The sequence below is a fragment of the Pseudopodoces humilis genome, chromosome 2, assembly GCF_049639895.1.
Source record: "Pseudopodoces humilis isolate 2021_Gansu_Grassland_sample_001 chromosome 2, ASM4963989v1, whole genome shotgun sequence".
NCBI classification, from domain to species: Eukaryota; Metazoa; Chordata; class Aves; order Passeriformes; family Paridae; genus Pseudopodoces; species Pseudopodoces humilis.
This window is the reverse complement of record NC_142201.1, coordinates 14,658,945-14,684,793: the sequence shown is the minus strand read 5'-3', so window position 1 is coordinate 14,684,793 and position 25,849 is coordinate 14,658,945. Positions and strand designations below refer to the sequence as shown.

Here is a 25,849-nt window from a genome sequence, read left to right as displayed (position 1 = left end):
CTCTCGAATCCATTAACTTTCATCTTTGTCAGCTGATCCACATTAAGATTCAAAATAATAGTTTTGGATTTCTGTGACATTTCTTAATATATTTATTTTTCCAAATAACACCGAGTATTGAATTCCTTTGTCACTTTTAATTGTTGTTCAGCGTAACTTTATTTTTCCCCTTTTCTCCTTTTTACATGTATATCTGTTCACTCATCTCAGATGTTATATTTTTAGGCTGACTTTTTTTGCTTTCTCAGTAAAACTTGCTCATTCAAAACATTACTATTTTATTTATGTAATGACTGCAACTCTCTTCTGCCATTAATCACTGTGTCTCTTTAGGCTGAAGTTTTATTGTCTTGTTTGATCCTGTTTCAGTTACTTTACCATGATAAAAAGACCTTTTTATTTAATAAATAATGAAATAACATATTAAGAAGACAAGTTACTGCCATGTAGAAACCAAGATGACAATTGTGAAGAACTAGTAACTAGAACAATACCAAGAAAACTTGAATGCTAGGTCTCATATTCTTAAGAAAAGAAATGCATACAGCTAATTGTCATGTAAATCACTGGCCATACTTGATTGTCTCCTCAACACTACCTACTAATGGTGTACAATACGTAACCTTATTTCTTCAAGGAATATAAGTATTTGTATACATATTTAGACAGACTAAAATTATACTTAACTGTCAGATAACGATCTTGCTGGTCAGTGGATTGAAATACAGGCAGTAAGGCTTTTGGAATATTCCTTTAGATTGTACAATCTTATCTCCTTGATGAAAATTAACTCTGGAATTTGAGTTGTATGAAAAAATGCATATATTATCACTATTATCACCTATATATAATAATACAATATGGTCATTAGGGCACTTCTTTATTTTAGAATTATGAGGGGAAGTTTTGAAAGAGCTAAAGCAGAACTCTCTGCAATCAGTAATAAACATGGATTTAAATTCTATTTACTGTATCTCTCATAAGGTCAAGAAGGGTGTTCTAATTGGGCCACATTAAGATTAAATGCTTGGTGATAGATTTCTATTGGTTCCATGGTCAGAATCAGATTCCCTTGGAAAAGAGAAGGAGGGGGAAAAAAAAAGGGATCACTACTGTGGCTCACAATCACAGAGAAACCCACCAGCAGGCTTCTTAATTCCTCCATGCAGCATCTGCTTCTTCTTCTAAAACCAGTACTCCTTAGAGGCATGAAAACATTTTACCATATAAAGGTTATCATAATTTGCACCTCTGGGAAAAAATTCTCCATCATTTACTAATCTTTTATGGAAATCAGTGCTACAAATTCAGCCTGGGCATACCTTTTTCATGAAGCACTAAAGAACTGTCTCCCAAGAAGTTTTACTTTTAACCTGGATGTTTCTCTGATGGTCTACACTAACCTCTGCCTGCCCAGCAAGAAGCACTTGACTCTCAGCTAATTCATTTCCCACCAATCATTTTGCTTAACTAAATGTGTCTTCTTGGTGTGTCCCTTATACTGGTTGAAAAATGCATTCTTAGCAGGGAGTAACAGTACTTGCAGAACAATATACAGTCTTAGAGCTCAAGGGTTTTTTTTAACTTTACATTGCAGAGTGCCATTAGACAATGATCTGCTCAAAACTGTCAAGAGAAAACTGATTGTCATTAACATTGCATTTCATTCAATTTTTCACAAAATAGATGTTGTTCATACCACAGAATCTCATGACATTACATATATAATATTGGAAGTTTGAGAATTTGTAGCTTTATAATAAACCAAGAACTGCAATGTCCCAGTCACATGCAAGGGGACATCTAAACCAGAAAGAATGCTGAGAATCAGATGGTTTCCTCATGTTGTCTAACATCAGATTCACACACAAAATCATCTCCCACTAAAGGGCTATGCCCTCAGAGCTGAAACAGCAAAAGGAACACCAGCTGGTTTTTCAGGCAGAAGAAATTTGTCAGAAAGGGGATCATCAAGCCTGGTTCAAAATATGGCCAGTTTCAGATTAAAAAAATATAAAAAATAAGAAAATTTTCAAGACCAAAGTGTCATCCACAAACAGATCTAAAGGAAAAAAACCCAAACCAACCAACCAGCCAAATAAATTAGGCAAGTACTGTAGACCAGGACTACTTTAGCATAGTCCTACATTAGAGCCAGACTTAATATTCTTCTTCTAAGTAACCTGGACACCCATTTGCTCAGACTTGAGCTGCAAGCTGTGGCACACATAACGCAGTTTCCAGCAAAAGACAATCAAGAAAAGTAAGTCAGTTGCCAGTAAACCCAGATATGCTATATATCCACAGCTCTGCATAAAAAACCCCAACAAACCTGAACCAACTGCCCCTCCAAAAAAACAAAAGAAAACAGAACAAAACAAAGAAAAAACACAGACGTCTGCACATTTGTAAAGGTTAAAACCAATGGTTTAGATGACGCATAGTTAAGTGCACTTATGGCACCAGATGGTCATGCCAACAATAGGAAATGCATATATTAAATGCTGGAATTTCTAGTTAGTATTCATGATGAGTGCATTTCTTTCTTCACATTAGGCAGTTTCTTCAAAATCAAACAACAAAAAAGAATATTTAAAAATAAATGTGAAATAAAATTTCATATGAATAATGAAATGCACTGTAATTTGAAGACTGAGGAAAGGTAACTGTCTCTAGTGGGTATTAACACAGTATTACAGATATCAGATTTGTCATCTACACCTCTCACTCATCTGCATATGTGTGTATAAATAAAATTAACTAGATTTTATACAACACTTCAAAGGAAGTTCCTCAAGAATCTATGCCTTATTTAGAGGTAATAAATTCACAGGATATTAGTCCACTAAAAAGAAAGGCATACTTAGGTGTTGCAGGTGATGCAGATCTTCTGGACATGGCAGCAGGAGAATCAGACCTTCTCAGAGGAGATCCCATACCAGATGATGAACCAGGTGTTGCAGGTCGCTTCTCCTTCTTTATCTTCTCAGTCTAGAAGCACAGTTCATTTCCATAATTAGGACAAATAAATCAAAAATGCATTTAATTGTTTTATTAGCAAGATGGCATATAAAGAGATTTGTGCAGAACATTTGTAAAACCTTTCTAAACAGCAGCTCACAACTGAGGTGCTATTAATAGTTTTTTATTTTACATAGACATAGCACACACCCACCCCTGTCTTGCACGGGCAGAGCATGCAAATTTCAGATAAGTAATACACATCAGAGCCTCTGCAAGAATTCTTGTGAGGGGTGGTGCCAGTGGGTGGAATCTTTAAAACCATCCATATGCCCCTGCTTAGACATGATCAGCAGTGCAAACAGGCATCTCACAGAAATGTTGTTGCATGTAACACTGAATCACACCTAAGACTGACACCACACAAATCTTTACTCCCAACTTTGGTTCTCTCACTTGCAGCTAATTCAGATGGCATGAATCCCCCTATAATTAAGTATTACAAGATGATAGGGACCTCACATGAATATTATAGCCCTAAAACAGAATTTTTTTTAAGCATGCCTTAAACTGTGTAGACTCAGTGAAGGTGAGTGACTTGCCTTTTCTTTTCTGGAAACTACGATGGATCGATAATGCATCTTTTAGGCAAACAGCATTAAAAATGTCCACAGAAAGAGTTAAAGCAATTGGTGTAAAACAGAGGCATTATCAATACACCTGGGGAGTTTCTGAAATATATGAAGCTTGCTCATTAGCCAGCAAGACTGGATACTCATACTCAGGAGGGAATTCTATTTGTCATCCCCATTCCCAGAAGTTACAAGCAAGTCCAAAACCATACATTTCAGTGCCTCAGTTCTCTGAAAACAGGAGTGTTGGTGTTCCAATACCAGCACTCAACACTGATTCCCAGGAAGAAGAAGATATTAAAATGCTCAGGAGCACAAAGACAACCGATGTTGGCAGGGCTTACTTTTCTACTGCTGTTTCTTATAGCAGGGGAAGCACTTCACTTGTATTCATGTAAAGGGAAAGATATCAAGAAGCAGCTGCATCAGTCTACCCAGCAGTGAAATCAAAACCATTACAAACTCACCTGAGTAACTTCAGCTGCAGGTGCCCCTTTCATGGCATTGGCAGTGGAGGGTGAAGTTGCCTTCTTCCTGTCGGTGCTTCGGGTGGGGGAAGGCTTGTAGGGAGATTTAAGAGGACTAGCTGGTGCTACACGAGGACAGATATGGAATACTAAAGAGTTATAGTACAATAGCAAGAGCAAAAGGGAGCACAGATAGAGGAAGTAAAGAAGGGGAGAAAACAGCATACTTTTATGTTATAATGTTCAAAGGTAGTTTTAAAGTGTTTTTTAGTGTTTTAAAGTATCACATATAATGCATTCAACATGATCCCATGTTTATTAAAAATTTCTCAACTGAAATATTTTATAGGAAAAAATTATCTCTAAAATATTGCTTTCTCACTCATAAACCTTTTGAATCACCTGACTAGTACTGTGACTCTATTCTTCAAAGAAGTCCAGTTCCTTTGCATACAATAAAAAGAAAAAGCAGATAATGCTAGTTGGGTGACTTTTGAACGCATACTGCAAAACATGGAAGGTGACAGAAGCATAGGGAGTTCTGTCTTTTTTTAAAGCCTAAACATCCAAAGGCTCCTAAATACATTAATTACTTTCCCAAATAATATTTAATCAAAAGAACTAACAAAAAAAAACAAACCCAAACTTAAACTAAATGCTGCTGTAGGTATTTCAGTTATTGTTATTTAAGGAAGACATCAATGTGAGAGTGACACATGAATTACAGCTTACAGGGCAACTTTTTTTTTGTTTGCAATATGAACAGGAATTTGGAAAATGAGATATTTTACTCCTGATTTTATTCATATTGCCTTGTAAAATGAAACTTTCACATACATATAGAACAATTAACAGAGTATATGTTTTATTAATAAGACACTAATTGCAATCAAGTGATAGTGTTTCTAATTTTAGTCAACTAAAGTCAGGAGGGATATTGACTTTGAAAAAGCAGTAATTATGCACTGATGTAAAGAAAGTCACATTCCTAAATTTTTTATTGGAGGCAGCCCTAATAAAATTTTTATGAAGCCTTTTTGAATGCTTTGAAGTTTAACTGGACCTCTGTATTCTTTGACCCACTTTGCAGCCAATTGGCATAAGGTCACTGTATATTAACAAAAATGTTCATAAACTTAAAAGCTGCCCAAGAGAAATATTTTTACTTCAACTGTTAAAAGAATTAATTATGCATCCAGTAATAACTGTTTGCCTGAATACCTTGACTTTGAGTGACATTAATGATGTGTTGCTTGTAGAATCTGATATTGAGGGTCCTCATTCCTAAGCTTACAGAAAATGCAGTAGCAGAGCAATTTTGACCCCAGCATAATGACAAGAGGCACAGTATGAGCTCTTGGAAACGAAGACCCCTCCCTCTTCCCTGTTCAGGAAGTTACTTCTATGGTGAGAATTACAAGACAAATGGGAGATTTCCCTCAACTACTTTGCTGGCAATTACTGACAAAATGTCAATGGCCTCTGAGATTGTTGTTTGCAACCTGCACCTGATTGCCTTGTGGGGAAATGACAAGAGGATGCTTGTTCAAAAAGCTGTTCCCAAAATCATCTACCCTATTTCAGCTCAATGAAAAAGCAGTTTGCAGAACAAATTGTACCCTTGTCAGACATGCCAGTGTGTTTAAAGATCCTGTGATGAAGAGAGATAAACCTGAGAGTTTACAAACAAAATGAGTGAGGAAGGACAAAAGTCATCCTTATTGACTTCTCTGATATCAAATACAAGACAGAAAAAATCATCCATAGGTGGCCTCAGCAATTCAGCTCAAAATCTTAAGCAGAATGTACTGATCTAATTTGGAACTGGGTTTTGCTCACTCTTGGCAGTAGTTGGTCCCTGAGCACTGAGTAAACTGGGAATTTTCTCAAGTACAATATGAAAACATTCTGCTTCCAGTAGAGGCTGTTTTTAATATAGAAACAAGAGAAGCAATTTTAGAGGCATTCAATATCAATGTCCCTCTGCACTGAACAGAGAAGTAACACACAAGGGAAAGTAGATTTACTTAGCAATTAATTTTTAAATAGCTTTACATGAAAAGCACAGATGCAGAACTTAAGCCTATTTTAACCAAGATGTCTGAAAATACCCATGATAAAGATAATGCCTTTTGTCATCTAAATAGTTTAATGCTGGTAAAGTGTTTTCTTTTGCAGACAGGCATTTGGGCACACACTTTGGGGTGCTTTTGTTTGTTTGTTCTATTAAAAGTAAAAAGGGCTGTTAGACTTTTGTCTTGTTTCAGCCAACGCTATGACCAGGTATGGCTTTATAAGCAGAAACTACATAAAGGCACTTGCTTAAGTATTAGCAGGACTAGAAATATTATTTTGTAAATATTTGCAAAATAATTTTTTTATCAGTCTACCCTTTACACATAGGAACAGTAACTATCATCCCTTAAAGATCAATAATTTCTGGAACTCACACCTTCCTACCAATATTCTGTTGTTTCTTATATGTATGTACACCTATATATATATATAGATGTCACATACACACAGTCACACAGTTAAAGGCAAAAAGATATTTAACAGATGGAAACTGGAACCCTGGTAAAAATAATTAAGGCTCAATGGTGCACTGGGATTTTTGTTCTACATACTATTTGGGTATGACAGGGCTGACATTAATAAATCAATCAAAGCCTCTGAGAGTTGTCACATCATTGTCTAAAAACCTGTTTCTTAAACAGATGTATTCTTTTTTTTTATAGTCTGCAGTTTTAATGTTCTTTTTTTTCTAATACAGATATTCAGAACAGCACAGACAAGATAATGTGCTTTTCAAAGATTTTAAATACACTGCTATATGAAACAACTTAGTTCATCATTGATTTTGTACTATCCCGTAAATTTGTTTCTGTTTTTATCCTGTCATTTGTTTCATAGTACTCCATTTCTTCCAGCAGCTACATAAATGCAGCTAAAAACATACCTCAGTGGTTTCAAAGTGAGGAAGTCACATTTTTACCTGGAGTATTGTACTGCTCAGAAAGCATTAATGTACTTCTGCTTCTGGCTAAAGATGACTGTGTGGGAGTCAGCAGTCGAGAAACAATAAAGTTTTCCATTGGACTAAGATGCATGCGGTGAGCTGAAGGATGGGAGCAAATAAAATCAAATTTAAAATGCAAAGAAATAAAACAATGTTACACTAAAATAACTGAAACAAAATGATGAAATGATTAAATTAAATGACAAAAAAATCTTGAGCTTCTTGAGATTTAAAATACTTGAAGATAATTTTCATTCCCTCTGAAAAAAACCTTCTAATTTCTCCACTGTTTTAAGTTTCCCCTTATACATTACACACAGTAAGGTTAAGATCATGTCATATTTTGTTTTAACTCAGAGGCTAATTCCATTTTGCAAAATGGTTGCTTTCGTGACTCAGCACAAAAGAGGTTTGTCTCTTCCCCAGTAGGAAAGGTAAAACACTTGCTAGAACAGGGCAGCTGCTCACTAATGTGCCACCCATGCTGGGACTGCATTTGAAATCTGCCATCTCACCATGTTACGTAAGTCTTATTTATACAATGTGCCTGCATTACTTCCTACTCCATAAATATAAGTGTCAACTATATAAGACGTATTTATAGATGCTCCTATTACATGTATATATAGTCATCTGTCATAATAACCTCAAAGCTACTGATGAGCTTAAGCAATTTAAAAATTAAAATAAATTTACCTTCTCTTTTTCATTCTAGAAACAAGCCTTCATAGTATTTTATTTCAGTAAATATATTTTTTCCCATTAGACTTTAAAAAAAAATGGGGTAGGAGGAAAAAAAGCAAACACAAAATAAACCTAAAATATCCCAAGAATTCGCAGTGAGACAAACCCTTCAGTCCTCTTTGTAGTATTTAGCAACCACTAATCCTAAAAGATGATCATCTTTTGCAGAGTCTCTCGAGGATCAGAGTTTCATAAGAAATTAACAGGCTCTACAACTCTGGTCACCAGATTGAAGTCTCCCAGGTGGCTCATCAGACGTACCCCTGCCTATGGAACATCCCATATCTACTGCCAGGTCACACCTTTGGTTTGTTTGGTTTCCTTATTTTGCTCAACAGTCACAAACAGTACAGTTATAGGAAATTGCTGCAGTTGCAGCCTGCCCTTACAACCCTGTTTGCTGGAGTGTCAAAATTTGGAAAAGAATCGGTAAAAAACTCACTGCATTTGTTGCTGGACTGTGATCTCCAGCACAGCAGCACAGCCTTAGGACAGGCTGCAGAACCATGTCATTAATACAGAATCTCTCAGATGTTTGAGATCCTTTGAATAACAGACATGAGCAAAGCACAAAGCTATATGGATCAGAAGGCTTTAAGCAGAAGGAGAGTTTATGCTGGCAGGAGACCAGCATGTTCACTTGCCTCTGTCAGGGGAATGCGTTATGGCCGCTGTGGAGGATGAGAGGCGCTTACTGATTGGCGACTCCATTTGCTTTGGCAGATTCATTGTAGAAGCTGAAAGTTTGTCACATGCTGCAGAGAAACGCATTGAAGACATTTGTACTCACATCACAGTGTTGATAAACTCCAAAAATTAACCTTGCATTTGTACTTGTGGCCCTTGCACTGATCATAGCATTGATTTGGCATGAGATGAGCTCCTTCTGACCGCTGAGGACCAGCACCCTATGACACATGTTTTGGCATGTAACTTTTCTGCTTGTAAATTTAACATTGCAGTTTCACAACAGCCTTTTTTTTCTACTGATAAATAATTATATATCAGGCCTGAACGAGTGAAGCTATTCTGATACAAGACACTCAATACCAGCAGAAGCGTAAAGTTACCCAAAGAAAACAAACTGCACACATGACAACTCTGAACTCATCTTCATTCCCCCTCCCCTCTATCTTCAGTCTGGAAGAGCTGGGGTTCACATCAGATATTACTCTAATAAGAAAATTAAATAACCAACATCTGTGCATCTGTATGAGACCTCACTGTTTTAAATGGCTGATGCCAGCCATTGTCTTTATCTTTTTGTGCTTGAGAAGAATTTAAAAAAAAATAGACATCTCAGTTTTTTGGTACATTTTTCTTCTGAAATACCATTTGACAAAGTCTGTTTGAGCACAATGCCCATTTCCTACCTTGGCATTTATTCAACTGAATGAAAGAGAAATGTTACCCAGGTATTACTACAGAGTACTAGTATATGATGATCACTGAAACCAAGAAGCTAAAAACACAGATGCTTTGTCCCCTACATTTGAATTTCTTTCAAAACAAAAAATATTTTCAGCTAGAGACATGTATGTGGTCCTAACTCTGCATCTTCTAAGTTACTGCATTCCCTGTTATGTCTGTCCATCAAATCATTGCCTAAGTGGTGCTTCCAAGATTTGTCTCCACTACTACAGAAAACAATGCAGTTCACTACATTTGCTTTTCTCAAAAAGCACATATAATACTGGTATGCTGCAAAACATCAGTTGCACAGGCAAATACCTCTGCACATCAACAGCACTCACTAAAAAAATTGAATCTGTATACACAGAAATAATAGTTCTGTGAGATCATAGGCAGAACAACATTTACTGTGAATTCTGCAGGAGTAATAGCCAAGCTTAACTCCTCCTTTGAGGGAGAGAAGGAACCTACTTCTCAAAAGGACAGGCTGTGTTTTCTTTTCAAAATGCCAAGCACATTTGCAATCAAGATTAGAAATCCTATATGCAATCCATTTGTAATATTGGAGGACTCATCTACTTCAGAGTCCTTTTGTGGGAATAATAATTTTAAAAACCCCCAACAAACCACAAATAAAACCCCACAGAAAAAAAGATAACTGAACATATAAAACATGATTGCTTAAACAAAGTCAACCACTTGAGTTTGTTACAAATACCAGCTTGGCCAAAATTCATTTCAGGAGGCTGAAAACATAACACGGCTGTTTATATCAGATTCATTTCTCCTTAAAATATTGCAGAAGAAGGCCCTTGAGATGGAAAAGGAGGGCTGTTTTGATGAAACATGGTCTTCATAACGTATTTTCTTACTATGCAACTGAAATTTTTCTCAACAGCACCTGTGCACGTCCATTAGAACTCAAAAATATATGTGTAATTACATATACACACATACACACCCCACCCACAGCATTAACAAAGATGAGAACCTGAGCAGTAAAAGTCTACAGTTACTGAGAAAACCATGAAATGCCTCTACTGTGCTGGAATGTGAGGCATGCACTGCTCCACCATGGCAAAACTGAAAGGAAATTAAAAGACACTGGTCTACATCACTAAGGGTAATACTGGTAGAGTACCAGATTGAAATGATAAGGAAACAGTGGTTAGGAAGAACAAGATCAGTGGATGGATTACAGTGATTAGAACAGTTATAAACAAGACACGATGGTACTGTGATTCTCTGAAATACCATTGAAGGAATCAGCAGGAGCAGTAGAGGTCACAGGGTCTGGAGGAAGGGTGTTGGCAGCTAAACCTAGAACAGGGGGTGGGGTATTTTCTGATTCACCTACACAGCAGAGAAATCAGAGCAAAAAGAGGTGAAAGAAATTACTGAATAAGCTGGGGAGCTGGAATTAAGCACAAACTGCATCACAAAGAAAACTGGTTTCTTTCTCAAAGTATAAGAAACTTCTTTCATTATTACATATATTTAATTTCTTGGATTTTCTAATGATGTATCATGAAAACTATGATATGAAACAGAGTTTGTCTTTTTAAAGTTAAGTATACCTATACATTGTTTAAAAGACAGTAATTGTTATATTTCATCAACACCCAAACATGGATGTTTCTCCCTATAACATCAGTTTATTAAAACCTGACAAATTCAAATAAACTGTATGATTTAAAAGAGAAAATATGCATCTTTCTGAAATATAAAAGCAGCACGACTCATTATGTAATAAAAAGAATTTCCTCTGAAGCCAAAGCAAAAATAGCAGTAACAGAATGTACGTGGGGAAAATAACCCAAACTATTTTAAACTGCACATGCTGCATAGTCATCTAGAAATTCCCATCAGATTTTTAGAAGTACCAAACAAAAACAGATTATCTTTTGCAAGCCTTAGACAGCACTCAGTCCTTTGGTGAATATTAAATTTGCTAACTGTGTGCGTGGGAAGACAATGTGGAAGAAGCTAATTAGGGAGACAGTGAATCAATTTTAATTTTAGCATCCTCCAAACAGATTCTGGTACCTCTATTAAAATGATCTGCATTCCTAAAGTTAGGAGGAACCTGTCTCCACAGAAGGTATTAGGGAGAGGAAGCCGGCAAGCAATTACAAATCACTTATTCACGCCCCAAGGCAGTAATCCCTATGGTACCACCCTAACTATAAACCCATCATACTTACTATCTCCACAATCTCATGCATTTTGCACTTCCAGATCTGCAATGCAGGCAGCCTGTTTCACTTACCATCTCTGCCTCCTGAGCCTGCAGCCAGTGCTCCTCCCCACGACCATCGCTTCTGCTTCTGTTCCAGCTGCTGGCTGCGTTCAAGGGACCGGCGCATCATGGCTTCTAAACGTTCCTGGTAATTTTGGTACAAACCCAGACACAAATCTCAGTCAGTTCTTTGGAGGCTTCCTTCCCCGCCTTCTGAAACCATGCTAAAAATACAGTCCCCCTGTTGCTCCACACATGATGATTACAGGAGCTTGGTCACAGTAAAAGAAAAAGAAGTGAATAAAGAAGGTATCAGCATGCTACCTACCTCCAGATATGCGTATCCTTTGTCTGCAAGCCACTGAGGTCACTACAGAGGCCTAAGTAAATAACACAGGTTGCATCACTGCCTAGCATCTGCTCCTGCTGGTGAGGCTGCTGCTGTGCTCTGGACTTAATTTGTATAAGAATAATGCTCGACAAGCATTAACTCCTTCTTGTCTATGCAGACATCAGGATTCTTTCCCATCCCTTTCTGAGCATAGTTAAATTGCTGCAATGCCAGTGGCTCCACCTAGTCACTCAGATAAATGATCACTTCAAACCCAAAGTAGGTTACTTTGCAGGATGCCCTACTTATTTATTTATTTTTACAAAAACTCCCTCCTTTCTTCTATCATGTTCCTTAAGTCTAGGCATTTAAGAACTTCTTTTAAGATGCTTTTTCTTTTCTGTGTATTTATTTTAGTGTATGCCTATATCATACTGCTCCAATATTTACTTTTTTCCCCCCCACCCCCATGTTCTTCTCCAGGACTTAGGATTTTCACAGGGAGAAAACTAAAATTATTTTTTTCTTTCCCCAAATCTCGCTCTACCTTTAACTCACGGCTAAGTATGGTCACTTTATTCCCTCTCCATCACCTCTTGACTCTCAAAGACCTCCACTGAGTTTAATTCCCACCTCCTCCCTCTGCTAGTTTCTCAGTGATTTATTGTTGTGGCAATGATCCCTAAACCTTTTCTTTTCCTCCTTTCAAGCAGATAAAATGTGGTTCTTCCCCACCCACAATTCCATCATCTAACAGCTTCTTCCTTTCCTCCTCCCAGTATCTCATTCGCATCTGGCAACCTCCTCACCCTCACATTTCAGCATCCCAACCCCTGCTGTCTCCTCTTGCTGCCTTCCAGCTCCTGCCCCAGCGAGTTTTAGTCTTTTGATCCTATTAGTATTTTTGGTGCTATTCCTTATTACCTTTGCTATGTCCTTTTGGTCTAGTATAAAACTCCTACTCTCTTCCACATCAAACTGGATCCTGCAGGCTTCTGTGATTATATCATACCCATTTTGATTTTTATCAATGCCCTGCTCTATCTCCAACATCGTTTGGCAGTTCAGATAGATTGTGTAGAAATCCCTTCATACATCTCTTGGCCAGATTACTTTCTCTCACTGATTAATGTCTTTGGTCTGGCTTCCCTGAGGTATTTTACCAAAAAATTTCAGTCTTTGTTCAAGTGTGTTTCCCTTCAGGCTCTGCAGTGTTGGTGAGGCAGCTGTCTCTGATGGAGCTCCTTCAGCACATCAGACCCTATCAGGCACCTCCAGTAATCTCCATACCGTTATACACATACCTGTAAACTTTGTCTTACCTTCCTGGGCTTCTGACCCTCATCATTGACTTTCTACATTGCCAGATGTCCCCTCATTATCTTCTGGTTACCTACAATATACTTTTGCCTCTTCCGCATCTTTGAAGAATCTCTTTTACTACTATGACTTGCAGTAATTTATTTCCCAGCTCATTTTTATTCACCTCATCCAACCCTGCTACCACCTATCCATCAGTACCAACAGCAAGCCACTACTTTTAAATCTTTAAGCTCTCTTCTAATTTTATTACAAATCATTTGTGCTATAAAATATTCTTTCATCCTCTATACAAAGAATGAAAAAAGGAAATTCTTGCATTCTCTATCATTCCTAGCTCTCCTGTCCCTGTTACCTTTTGGCCAGGTGACCCACCCTGCTGTTACAATTTCTGCTGCTGTTTCCAGGAAGACAATCTTTCAGTCGTGTTGTGAGCTCACGGTCTATCAGGTAACACCATTCAAAGACCACTGAGAGCAGGCAGCTGCTTCCCTGTCCTCCCTCCCCCACTTCATCCCCCTCCTCTGTCTACTCAGTGCCATCAGTGTCCAGGCAGGCATGAAAATAAGAGCTCTGCCTCTTTCCTTCTCCCTACAGAGTAAAAGAGGGAAGCATCACAAGGCTCAAGCCTCTTCTGCAAGAGCACAGAAACCCCCCACAGCCCTGAATACCCCATTTGCTTCTTGTACACACCCTGCCTGTGAAAAGGAAACAATCTGCCATTCTCTTGAATCTTAAGTCAGTCTGCTTTAGTTTGTTACAGTCTTTTTTTTCTCTTACTATTTGATACAGTTTCACATCTAAATCCTTCATATGCAGGCTTTGCATTACAAGTTCATGCTTTTTTACTTCTAATTTCCCATCTCTCTAGCTTAATTCTTAGTCTTTTCTTAGTCTTTCCAAACCTCCTATATTTCATCACCAGTTCTTCTCTGCAGTGTGCTTCTTTTCACCACTTTCTTCTACTATGCAGCTTGCCCCAGTCTTTCTTTTTACACTCCCATTTCTTTCTCATTAAAGCATACTCTTACACAGAACATTTCTTCTTTTTTTTCTTTCCATTTCTAATGGATATTGTTATTCACAAATCAAAAAATATAAGATTAAAGCAGTCATGTTTCAATTATTTCTGTTTGCTGTTTTGTTTGGGGGTTTTAACAATGCTTGAAATAAGCAATATTGTATACTTTGCAAATCACAAAATACAATTACACCACCTTCTATCATATTGTTTCAAATATAAAATGCATGCTGAAATAGATTAAAGAAATTAAATTACTTTTCATACACATTTTCAACCCACAATCTGAGGTTGATGTCTTCCATTACATTATTTGGAGAGGATCATTCACTTTTATTTGCAAAGAGCCTTTCATTAGATCCCTATAGAATATAATTATTAAAACTCACAAAACCTCTGCAGATATAGGTTAGATAAAGAACAATATGAAGGCTGCTTTTCACAAAGAAAGAATAGTTATTTAAAAACATTTTAAGCTGACACAAAAGTAAAAAGACAAAGAAAATAATAAGACATAAGCAAGCACAGCATAAACAGCTCATACATTAATAATTTGTTCCATGACAAAAACTAAACCACAAGACAAAGCTTTCCTTCATCAGCAAACATGGAAAACCCTTCCAGTCTACGTTACAGACAAAGCACCTTCTTAAAAACATATCAGACTACGCATGTGATCTCATTTGGGAACTCTAACAGCTACAGATAGAGGAAACAATATCTGCTCTCAAGATATAGTGAGTTTTCACACAAAAAACCCTATAATGCACAAGCACTGCATGTAGGTTAAACTAAGAATGAATAAAATCATAAGAGAGAGCCATCTACTGCTAGCGTCTAAAATATAAATTACTTTCCAAAATCCAGTTACTCATGCAAGCTTTCCTCAGCCTGAGCAATAGAATAAGCACTTGTACCATTTTTTGAATTAAAAACAAACAAAAACCTGTCCCTCAAAACTCAGTCAAATTACTTGTTTTCTCACAACTAAGTTTTTCCCTTTTCTCTGGGTAAAATTGTCGTGGTTTTAAACCAGTAACTAAAAAAAATTAGTTGCAAAAAAATTAGTTGCACAAAAAATTGTGCAAATAATTTTAAACCAATGCCCTTATATATGTAAGACAAAGATCTGAAACAGCCCTAAACCATCTCTTCCTCCTCGCTTTATATATAGCACTGTATGTAATTAGCTCACTGTTTCCTGACATTATCAGTTGGCTTCATCTTTGGAGTGGAGTACAGTAAATAATTAAAGTTAAAACAACTTGAGAGCTTTTCACTCTCTTGTGTCTAAGCACATACGTTTTTACAAATGTAACAAATACTGCACACACACCAAAACAATCTCTTCCCAATAACCTGTGTCCAGGTAGACATCTATTTACAAAGTATTTCCAAGACACATGGAAGTTCAAGACAGGAAAAGGGGAAAAAGTTATTTTAACTGAAAAAGGACTAGCTTTACTTTTGTTCAATTCCCTATTAAAAGAAACTTCTAAATCACTTCTGTAGAACAACACATTGTTTTCCTCAAGGCTCAAGGACTGCTTTTACTAAAAGTAGTGGGCAGCTTTAAAAGTAATACAAAGGGAAGGGCAGTGGTACTCAAGACCTCTGTAGTTAAGAAAGATGCAGTCAATGTAGACAATGTAATTTCTAAACGTTATTTATTCAGTTCCTTCTGAAGAATCTGACACTTCCACTGTACACTGCAACAAGCTCCAGCTACCCCAAAGAACTCTGACAGAATACCTCAATTCCTACCAAGAGAGACTTTAAAACCACCATCTTTTATCTGGCATTGTAGAGGGGGGAAAAACAAGCAAAATAAATTGAATTTTAGCCACCTCTTTAAGAAGTCCTTGGTAAGCAAAACAGTCAAGCAGAGGATGCTGCGATATAGGAGCCAACAAGTCCCCACCAGTTTGTTAAGATCTATTCCTCTCAGACTCTTTCAGATGCAACAACAATATTTTGTAGAGATTTATATAACCTATTCCTATCACAAATGTGCACAACTTTCTGCTCTGTTAATAAACAGGGAAAAATAACTGAGAAAATATAAAGGACAACCAGTAAGGCAGAGAGCAAGGAAGAAAATATCTACTTGGTCGTCAGGTGTCTGAGATGACAAGTAAAATATGTACTCCAATCCCCAGCCAGTGTAAACTGGTGTTAAAAGGAGAAACACTGAGATGATGTTGCAGTACACACCGGCTCACTGGCCAGGGCACACAAACCCCCACACCCCAGGTGGGGGAAATACATGTTCAAAGCTCTTCCAGTAAAGATAGTCTTAAATGTCCAAAATTACTCAGAAGCAGCGAATAACTGGCAATGCCCAGGGAGCTGCAAGTTCATCACCATCCTTAGTCAGACTTCCACTGTTATTATGCACACAGAGTTTGAGATTAAAAATCATCACAAGAGCAAGTGCTGGGGAAGGTGGGGCTAGACTGGCAGATCCTTCAGTAGAATTCAAACAGAATTTAAGAAATGAGGGACAATGAACTGTAAAGGGAAGCTAGAAGGTGATGTCGTCTCCTATTTCCACTTTCCCTCTTCTCTCACCCTCCCCTGTTCTATAGATTGTTCCCCTGTGCACCCTCTTCTTCAGAGGCTGCTGGACTTTTTCCTCCCACAGATTTAATTCATCCCCCAACAAGAAAGCATCCTCTCCTGTCCTGCAGCCCACATAGCCTTCTCTCAGGCTCCTCAGCCTGGGGGAGGAGAAGGGAGAAAAGAAAGGGAAAAATCCAGACCCAGGCTTGCTTTAGCTTCCAAAAAAGGCTTTGGACACTTTAAGCATAAAAGACTGGCCTGGTGAGCAGAATTAGGAGTGGTACTCACATTATGGCCAAACACTTGGAATCAGCCTCTCCCTCACCATTACAGAAGTCTGCTCTCACATGTGCCGTGTCTTGGTGAGCTGGAACAGGCTTGCTGATGCTCGGGAAAAACATCCAAGTGTGCTCAGCCTCTTAGGCCCATCTCTGGGGAAGTGCAGGAGACTGCTACAGGAGATGGGGTCGGCCCCCACTAAACAGATGCTTTGGGTCTGACCTGTCACAGCCTCTCACATCCAACAACTCTGCTCTCATTTTTTCAGCAAAAGCAAACCATGAATGCAGGGAAAGCTGGCAGATAGTCGCTCTTCCTACACCTCTCTGCCTTTCTGTCCTGCTCTGCTGAAAATTTTGAGGACAGGGTTTTGGACATTTTTGTACTTGTCTGCTCCCCTTACAAGCCTCACAAACAGAATCTATTTTGCTTAGCTGCAGAAGGTTATTACAGTAGGAAATTCTGGGGAAGGAGCACATGACTTCAACTCTGTTACCACAAGAGAAAGACCTCCTACTCTTTTTTCCCAGTTTTTCACATTTTTCTTAAAAGAATTTGAAACAAACCACATGATGAAATATTTTAAAATTCTCAGCCATTACATATTACATTACATACATACAATGAGAATTACATAAAATTCTCACACATTACATTCTCAGCCACAATGAGTATGTTAAAGCTGAATGATGAATGACAGGATACAATCTTCTCTTCAAGTGAAATGGAAAATCAAACAAAAAATTCAGTGAACAGATACATGTTATTCTGAAATCATACAGAAGTGTTCCTATTTTGCAAAGTTACTTTGATGAAAGGACAGGGAACAGACAAAAGAAGGTTAAGAACTGTGGATTTCTAAAGCTTTTTTAATCTAGGAATTGGGGAATTTTTTTTTGCTTTTTTTTTTAAAAACATTGCCTCCTTTTCCAAAAGTCATAAATTCTTTACCAGTTGCAGTTAGCAGTGTTAGTGTTCTCTACATAATGTCATGTAGATATACACACACACCCTGCATTCAGAGAGCTGTAGCAGAAATTGGACTCACTAGAGCAAAAAAGGAACCTTAAATGATCTCAGCAGGGAGCATAAAAGAGAGAAAGGGCATGAAGATGCTTAAAAATATGTGATTCTGTTTAATGTTAGAATTTGAAAACAGCCTAGATTCTTCACTGCTTTAAGTACAAATTTCTGAGTTTCTGTCACTGAGGAAAAATGGAAGAACACATTTTCACAAACATTATTTCTGTTTCATGGACAGTAAACAGAACAGTAAGAAAAATCTTTCCCCTTTTTGGAAACACTTACCTTTAAAGACTTCCTTCCAGAAAGGTGGTGCTTTATATTTGACAATCAGAGTCCCAGATATGTTAGCAATAGTAGATGACTATTCCAGGAGATCAGACAAAAAATTTAAAAAATTGTTTTGGAAAGTGCTTTTGATGTATGTGGTAGACTACCTATAGCTGTGGTGATGTGGTTTGCAGTTCCTGCAATAATTGTTCATGTCTCCAGTCCTGCCCCCACCCCCAACCACTTAATGCATGTCAATATTCAGCAATGTTTAATGCTGCCATACATCTCCCAGTAGACCTCACCTCCTCCTCTTTAAGCTTTTGTCTCCGCTTTTCTTCAACAGCTGCTCTCTTCTGTTCCTCTCTCTGCCTCTGTTCCTCCAGTCTTCTCCATCGCTCCTCTATTTGCTTTTCATACTGAAGTTTTGCTCTTCTCTCCTTCTCCAGAATCTGCTGCTCCCTAGCAGCTTGTGCAGAGAAAAAGGTGCATTTCACTTCATGCAAATTTTCTTGTATTTTAAAATTATTTGGTAACATGAAACAGTAGTGTAAAACAACAAATACAAGTACACAGGGTTTTAGTCCACTAAGGTTAAAAATATAGTGCACAGAAGCGGTGAAATGATTAGTAAATTTAAGTGATTTTTCTCAATAAATAAATAGGAAAGCCGTTGTTCATAAGGTACCAGTTTGTACTCCTTACTTATGCAAAAACAGTGTACAGAACACTTTAGCAAATTTTTTTTCTAATGTTTCAAGTCCCTCTGAAGCTTAAAGCCAAATTATTTTTTCAGACATACAGTTCCTATTAAGTTTTGAAGGAAATCAGCTGTATATGTTGAAGCAAAAGCCCTTGGGACTTCTTCAAAACTATGCTTCTTGTTATGGAGCTGCCTTTAAAATACACACATGTAAAAAATATATGCTAAGTTTTCTATGAAGTTCTGAATATACATCTTTCAGCTCATTATTTGGTCCTATATCTTCACCCAACTTCTGCCTCTTTACATGGAAAAAAAATTGCTTCTGTTACTGAGGTTTTGCCCAGCTGTTTATTCCAACTGGAGCAATAATCTTCATGGGACATTACCCTGATGTTTCAGAAATTCAGACTACAACAATATACACTGGACTGTTGCTTCAGGTGTACATAGAAGAAGTAGCAGGAATTAATGTGGCAAATTGAGAGGAAAAATCCATTTCCCATGCAAGTGTATTCCATAAAAAGGGAGGAAAGAGGAGCTCAGTAAGCATGCCTATATACACACAAGCCTGTAGTGTCACATACCAACACACATACAGCCAATATCAAAGAAGAAATATTGCCAGGCTAAGAATTTAAAAGTCAGGGAAAGCCAGAATTAACACTGTTTATACAAGAGCTAGTCCTTCTTCCTATTCATTTATTCAGACAATTCTTCAGATCCTGTTTCCTTGTGCAGCACATCATCACCCATCTAACTCTCTCATATTATCTTCCCATCATTTCTAGGCTCATGCCCAGTCATCCCATACGCCTCTTCTCAGATCAGCCTTTTCCCCTCAGCCTCCAGGCTCTTTAACCACAACTGTGACTTTCCTTCCCTCTTAGGCCCACTCCACCCTCATTTCCCTGGGTGAAAGCCGGAGTCCTCCCAAAACCCAGATCCTTTTCCAACATTCCATTTATTTCCCTTGAATACAGAATCTTTCTACAGTACTTCTTCCTCAAATCCAGCCTGCCTTCCAGAACACCTCCTAGCTTATCCTTGCTAGAAATACAGTTGATGGTGTCTTCCCCTTTTGTCTTACGAAAATCCACTCATCCTCCCCACTCAAGACAGGGCAGTATGAGGGGTGTGTCAGTGATGCAGCGAACTTGGATCAAATGCATGAAGTTCAGACTTGTCAACAGAAAAAGTTACCTCAGAGACAGTGGATAACAAGTGACCAGGCATTAATTATTCCAACTGCTAGCCACATCTGGTAGAGCAGGTGAAAAAAGCATGCTGGAATTTATAAAAACCAAAAATAATGTGAAGTGTCCAGAGATTGTGCTAAGATTACCTTCTGAGTAAGTAGGTGAAACCTGGGACTCATTCTGGACAGAGAAGTAAACAATTCTGTCATCATGGACACACATACAATTCTTATTGCTTAATTTAGGGATGCTAAATCACTGATTGTTTGAAGTTTTGGCTTGGGTGAAAAAGTAACTTCATACTGCTACACAGTACCTGCTGACTGCTTAAGGATCTGACATTTGGGGGAACATGCTGCTTTTTCCTGAACTTCTAAAAGAAAATTCTCACAGTCAAACTGTGACCAAAATCCAAAGCTCCCCATTACAGAAATGGTCTTAACCATGAAGAAATATGTTTCCAGGAGGCATATTTGATGTCTGAGAGAAAACTGCAGACACCACCTTCCAAATCTCCCCTGGGCCAACCACTCCCAAAATCCCCAGGTTTCAGTTTCCTTCTCATCTCTTCTCCTCCAAGTTCTTTCCAATCTAATCACCTTATCACTTTCTTGAGAACCAGAAAAGGAGGGATAATCAGAAGAAACAAAGAGACAGCCCACACTGAGCATACCTGGAAGACAAGTAAGTCCCAGATAGACAGAAGCTCAGGCAAGATTAAGTACTAAAGAGCAGCAGATTTTCACCAGAACTACCAAAAGGAATCATGCTGACCAAGCCCATGGTAATGAAAAATGTCAAGCCACTGGTCTCAAGTCCCAGACTTTGCAAAGAAATGGTCAACCGTTTGTTTATTTAATGCAAGAAAAGCAGTTTTCCTATAATTCTTTTGACAGATGCCCATACTTGTTTAGTTGACAAATATATTTTCTCAAAATATATACTTATCTTAAATTTTACAAAAATCATAGAACACTGACAATTCCTTCTGCTAGGTATTGTCAGGTAATCTCTATGAGCAATGCTACTGACTTTTGTTATCATTACAATAAGGAAAAGTGAAGTTAACTCTTTTTTATATACAGAGAGAGATATAGGAAGTCCAAACCAATGTTGAACTGGTAATTTCATTTGTGTGTGTGTATATATATATATACGTATGTATGTATGAATGAATACACAGACACATACATATGCATATTTTAATTGTGTACACACTCATTCTCCTTAAATATAAATTTATACTTTTTACATATATAATTCTCTCAACATTTCCCTGTTCTTATTAATAGATTCAAAATAACTGATTGTTTTAAACAAAAGCTGAAATCATTGCTTATGTTATTCAGGAACTGAATAATGTTTTTTATCATCCTCCCGAAAGATTAACCATTTTACAACTTACAGAAAAGTTACACACTTTAATGCTGTACTTAACAACTCTATTATGTATTTCAATATGGCTAAAACCAAACAGATTAAAATTGAGGCTGCTTTATCAAATCATCCTGCATATTATTCTGAGTACTATTCAAGGCTTGTTTGGTATTTTCACAAACCAGGATGATAACAGCAGTTTCTTGAACATAAACCTATATTCAAAGCCTACAAATCAAAGAAGAAAGTCAACTTGTAAATATAAAATATTAAATATTTGACTGGAAATTCAGAAAGACGGATTATTTCTTATAATTTAAGTTAAAAGAAGTGATAAAGACTAGGAATAGACTGAACAACAAGAGTAAAAATTCAGAACACAAAAAAGGCTATGTTAGTTAAGCCTATCAAAACATATATGTAAATAATACATACACCTCCTGCCAACTTACCAAGGTATTTCTCCCTTTCTTCTCTTCTTTCCTTTGCCAGTCTTTGTCTTTCATCAGTTTTTAGAAATCCATCAATAGCTGAAAGCAGAGGGAAGGGAAAAAAAAAGCCTTAAAAAGCTGTTAGCAAAACTAAAGAAGGATCCAAAAGAAATCAAAAGAATCCATCAAAAAGAAATCATAACTACTGCATTTAACAACCCAAATAACAAAAACAATTTTGCTCTTGTATGTGGGTGGGTTAACGAGCTGGGATTTGGGTACCTCTTGAGCATAGTCTCCCACCTACTGCGGAACTCCAAGCACGGTTCCTCAGTGTAAATGCCTGACTCCTCTTCTCAGAGCAAACAAGCATGCTGTTGGTGCTTGTTTCAAAACTTGAAACTTCCTTGGGAAAAACCGTAAGGATGCAATTAACATGCATTTATCTTAGTTAATAAGCTCATTTTAAATTTTTTGGCTAGAAAGAAAAAGGTAGCTCAGAAAAGCAGTAAGCAGCTATGTGGAGTTGCAGCCTTCATATTTATGGCTGACCACAGCCCCCCAGTTCCCTTGCTTGCTCAGCACAGCTTATTTCCACAACCAGCAATTACTGCTGGATGAGACTACAGAAGCAGCAGCCCTCTTTACCAGGCAGGAAACACTTTGTTTCCTCCTGGAGTTGGTATCTACAAGTAGGATACTTATTTGGGAGGAGGTTGCCTAAGGATGTTTTGTACTCGGATCCAGACACCCCAGTACTTTGCACAGCATGAGCAGCTGAAAAGCCCAATTTAAGGAGGCAGGAAGGCAGAGTGTGACACACCAGGTGCCTTGGGGTCACCTGCCTGCATGCCCTGGAACAAGCACCAAAGGGACCTAAGATGGACTTTCTGCAGGAGTAAGGCCACCAACAAGTGTCTTGACAGACCATCTGGGGGATGGTATCCCCTTAAAACAGCTGACAGGGCCTCCAGCACCCTCTCTTCCCAGGATCTCCTGAGGTCTGAGCAGTGCTGCAGTGCAAACAGGCATGGTGTCTCACAGTACAGTTTACATCATTTGCAATCATAATCTGGACTCCCTACTGAGTTACTTAATTCTAATTAAGACTCCCTTCCTTTTGCTCTAAGAACTGCACTTGTCAATTTTATCAGATAAATACAAATGGAAAATTATATAGACTGTAACCGCAACTACCTTCCTGAAAAGTCACACTTGCAGGTTCCTTTCCAAAGGCATCCTGTCTGTAGGAGCAAGGAGTTTGCATAGGAAGTATCTTTCTATAAAATGCACAGCTCTGTAGGAAGGCTGAGAGCCAGCCTTGGTGGCCCCTGGTATCTGGTGACAAAGGTAGGATCTCAGCTGTCCCTCATTACAATAACAGCTTGCTTCCTCCCCAAGCAGTACCTTCGAAGACTGTCTCTAATCCTCCTCAGCACACACAGACTGTGACTACCTGAAGGCAGCCAGGCTCCTGGAAAAATGTGATTATAGCTCCCAGCTGGTTAATTACAACTAAATTTGTGGGTCAAATACGTATTTATTTATTTATTACCAAAGACTCATCCTACTTCCATCCTAGCCCACTTGTTTGCTCACTTGGCTGACATTTATTTTCAGATTTGACAAGAAAGGAGACAAGAGGTGGCAGCTCAGTAAAGCAAAAATGGCAAAGGCTTGTAGCTGCTTTGAAGGAGCCTGCAACAAGTAGCCAACAAGATGAATCAGCACAGGTATTTTACAGCTCCAATGGAAAAGTTTTTCAGTGGTCTTAAAGTCAAACAAACATGAAGCCTACAACTCAGGCTAGAAGCAGCAGAGGGAAATCCAGATGGATCGAGAGCCCAAAGATGGAAGACTGAGCTTAGGAACAAGGACGCTGGAGAAAGGGAAAGAAACAAGCAGAGGCAGGAGTTAAGGTCTTCTGTGGCAAAGGATTTAACTCAAATGGAGAGGTGGAACCTAAAGTACAGAAACTAGAATGGGGATAAATGGAGGGATGGACAGGAACAGCAGGAAAGTTCATGTCCGTGAACTATGTTCACAAAATCCTGCACTGATTTCCATCACTTTCCTGGCTTACAGTAACTGTCTCAGAAACCTACCAGCAAAAATACCTCCCATTATGCCTACCAATAAAATCACAGCTAACTCATCTCTACTTCGATTGCTTCATAAACACAACTGGTAGAAGTGGATCCAAAAGCCTTGCTCACAATCCCATTGCTATCCAAAGCCAATGCACAATTTTTCAGATTGGTTTTCTCAAGCACTTGAATATCTCAACCCAATTCAGAAAATACTAAAAGATGATCAAGGCTGTAACATCACATATTTAAGAAACGAGAATGTATCCAAATTGAAACAACCTGTACCATCTTTATTTTGCCTGCTCTTACATATACATTACATTTTTTCCTTTTAGGTCCCTTTGCTTATTAATTCAATGCATAAGAGTTGAACCAAGTTCAAAGTTATTAGTGCTTCTTGCTTCATTTCTTTCTGAAACTGAAAAGTAGACTGAGCTATACCTGAAGGCTTCTTTGGAGAACAGCACTCCACACTTGGCCACGTCACAAGTGAAACTACAAATACATGGAATTACTGTTCATTGCATATACAATACACCAACATGAAAAAAAACAAAAACAAAAAATATCAAAAAAAAACAGTGGAGGAAAACTGCATTCTAATGCATACAGGCATCAAACACAAGATGGCAAGAGTAGCATTAAAATAGCACAGGCATCCTCAATGTTGGAATTTAACTCAAGTACTTGACTTTGCAAATCAGCAGGCCTGCCAAAAATCAGAAACTTGCTTGCGTTCAGAAAGTAAACACAGTTTTGAAGGACAGAATAACTGATCCCTGGGTGACAGCCTGCACCTTGGGATTATTTTCAAAGGCCAAGACTACCATAATTTATGCACCTTCATATAACATTATACATGCAGTGGGCACAGCAGTTACCTGTGGCATTTCATTAATGACAGGAATTCAAATTCCGTTTGGCACACTGCAAGCAGCAAGCTGGCACAGGTAACTATCCCGGGAATGGTGTAAGGGCTTCCTTGTCCCGTAACAGGGAATTGCCAGCAGAGGGCAGGAGAAGCTCTGAATGAACAACAAAACTCCGCGGTGAAATCGCTGCCACTGAGCCGTGACCTCGGGTTAAATCTGTATACGCAGCTTTATCCTGAGCCTTCCTCATATTTACAGCTAAGCCTCTGATCCCTCACTTAGAGAGGCACGGAACAGCTAACAACATGTTTAAGAGTCAGGACGTAAATGCAGGCTGGTTGTTCTTCTGCCAACCAGAGTAATGAATACAAGGGGATACTGGCAGAAAAGTCCCTAATAAACATTTATTCCCAGGCTTGCAGAGGAATAAGGAAACTTCTCAAATAATAACATCAAAGATTTTACTCTCAGGAAATGCACATATACAAATTGCTTCTACTTCTTAATCTATCTCCCAGCCCTCCCTGAAAGTCTCCTTTGCACAGAGTCCCCACTCTCAGGGGCATGCACTTAGGCACTGGGCTAATTCCCTGAGATTGTGTCTCATTTTTTTGATTGAGGAAGGCCAGCTGTTCATCTGGGACTTTGTTACAATGAGTACTTCTAAAGAAAAAGACCATAACGTAAAACCAGTCTGAATGTCAGCAGCAGACCTGCAGCAAAACGTAACAGCTAATGCTGCAGGATTCCTTCAATACTTCCATATTACCGGAAAATAAATATTCACAGAAGTAAAACCCAACAGATTAATCACCGCTTCAACCCTTTTTTATGGGCAAGGCAAACCTATTCAGATTGATGAAACAGCACCAGAACACGTCCACACACACTGCTAC

The 25,849-nt window shown here is 38.2% G+C and overlaps 1 protein-coding gene across 1 annotated transcript in view; it reads right to left on the bottom strand.

Moving 5' to 3' along the window:
• The window catches only part of MAP7D2 (MAP7 domain containing 2), an 81,730-nt gene that overhangs the window by 14,463 nt on the left and 41,418 nt on the right, over window positions 1-25,849 (bottom strand). The window contains exons 2-9 of the mRNA XM_088068662.1: window positions 22,013-22,120; window positions 18,587-18,750; window positions 11,506-11,620; window positions 10,491-10,589; window positions 8,468-8,578; window positions 7,056-7,178; window positions 4,061-4,209; window positions 2,864-2,991 (exon numbers count right to left, since the gene is read on the bottom strand). Coding sequence (XP_087924788.1) covers window positions 2,864-2,991; window positions 4,061-4,209; window positions 7,056-7,178; window positions 8,468-8,578; window positions 10,491-10,589; window positions 11,506-11,620; window positions 18,587-18,750; window positions 22,013-22,120 — 997 coding nt within the window. The remainder of the gene's footprint in view (window positions 1-2,863; window positions 2,992-4,060; window positions 4,210-7,055; window positions 7,179-8,467; window positions 8,579-10,490; window positions 10,590-11,505; window positions 11,621-18,586; window positions 18,751-22,012; window positions 22,121-25,849) is intronic.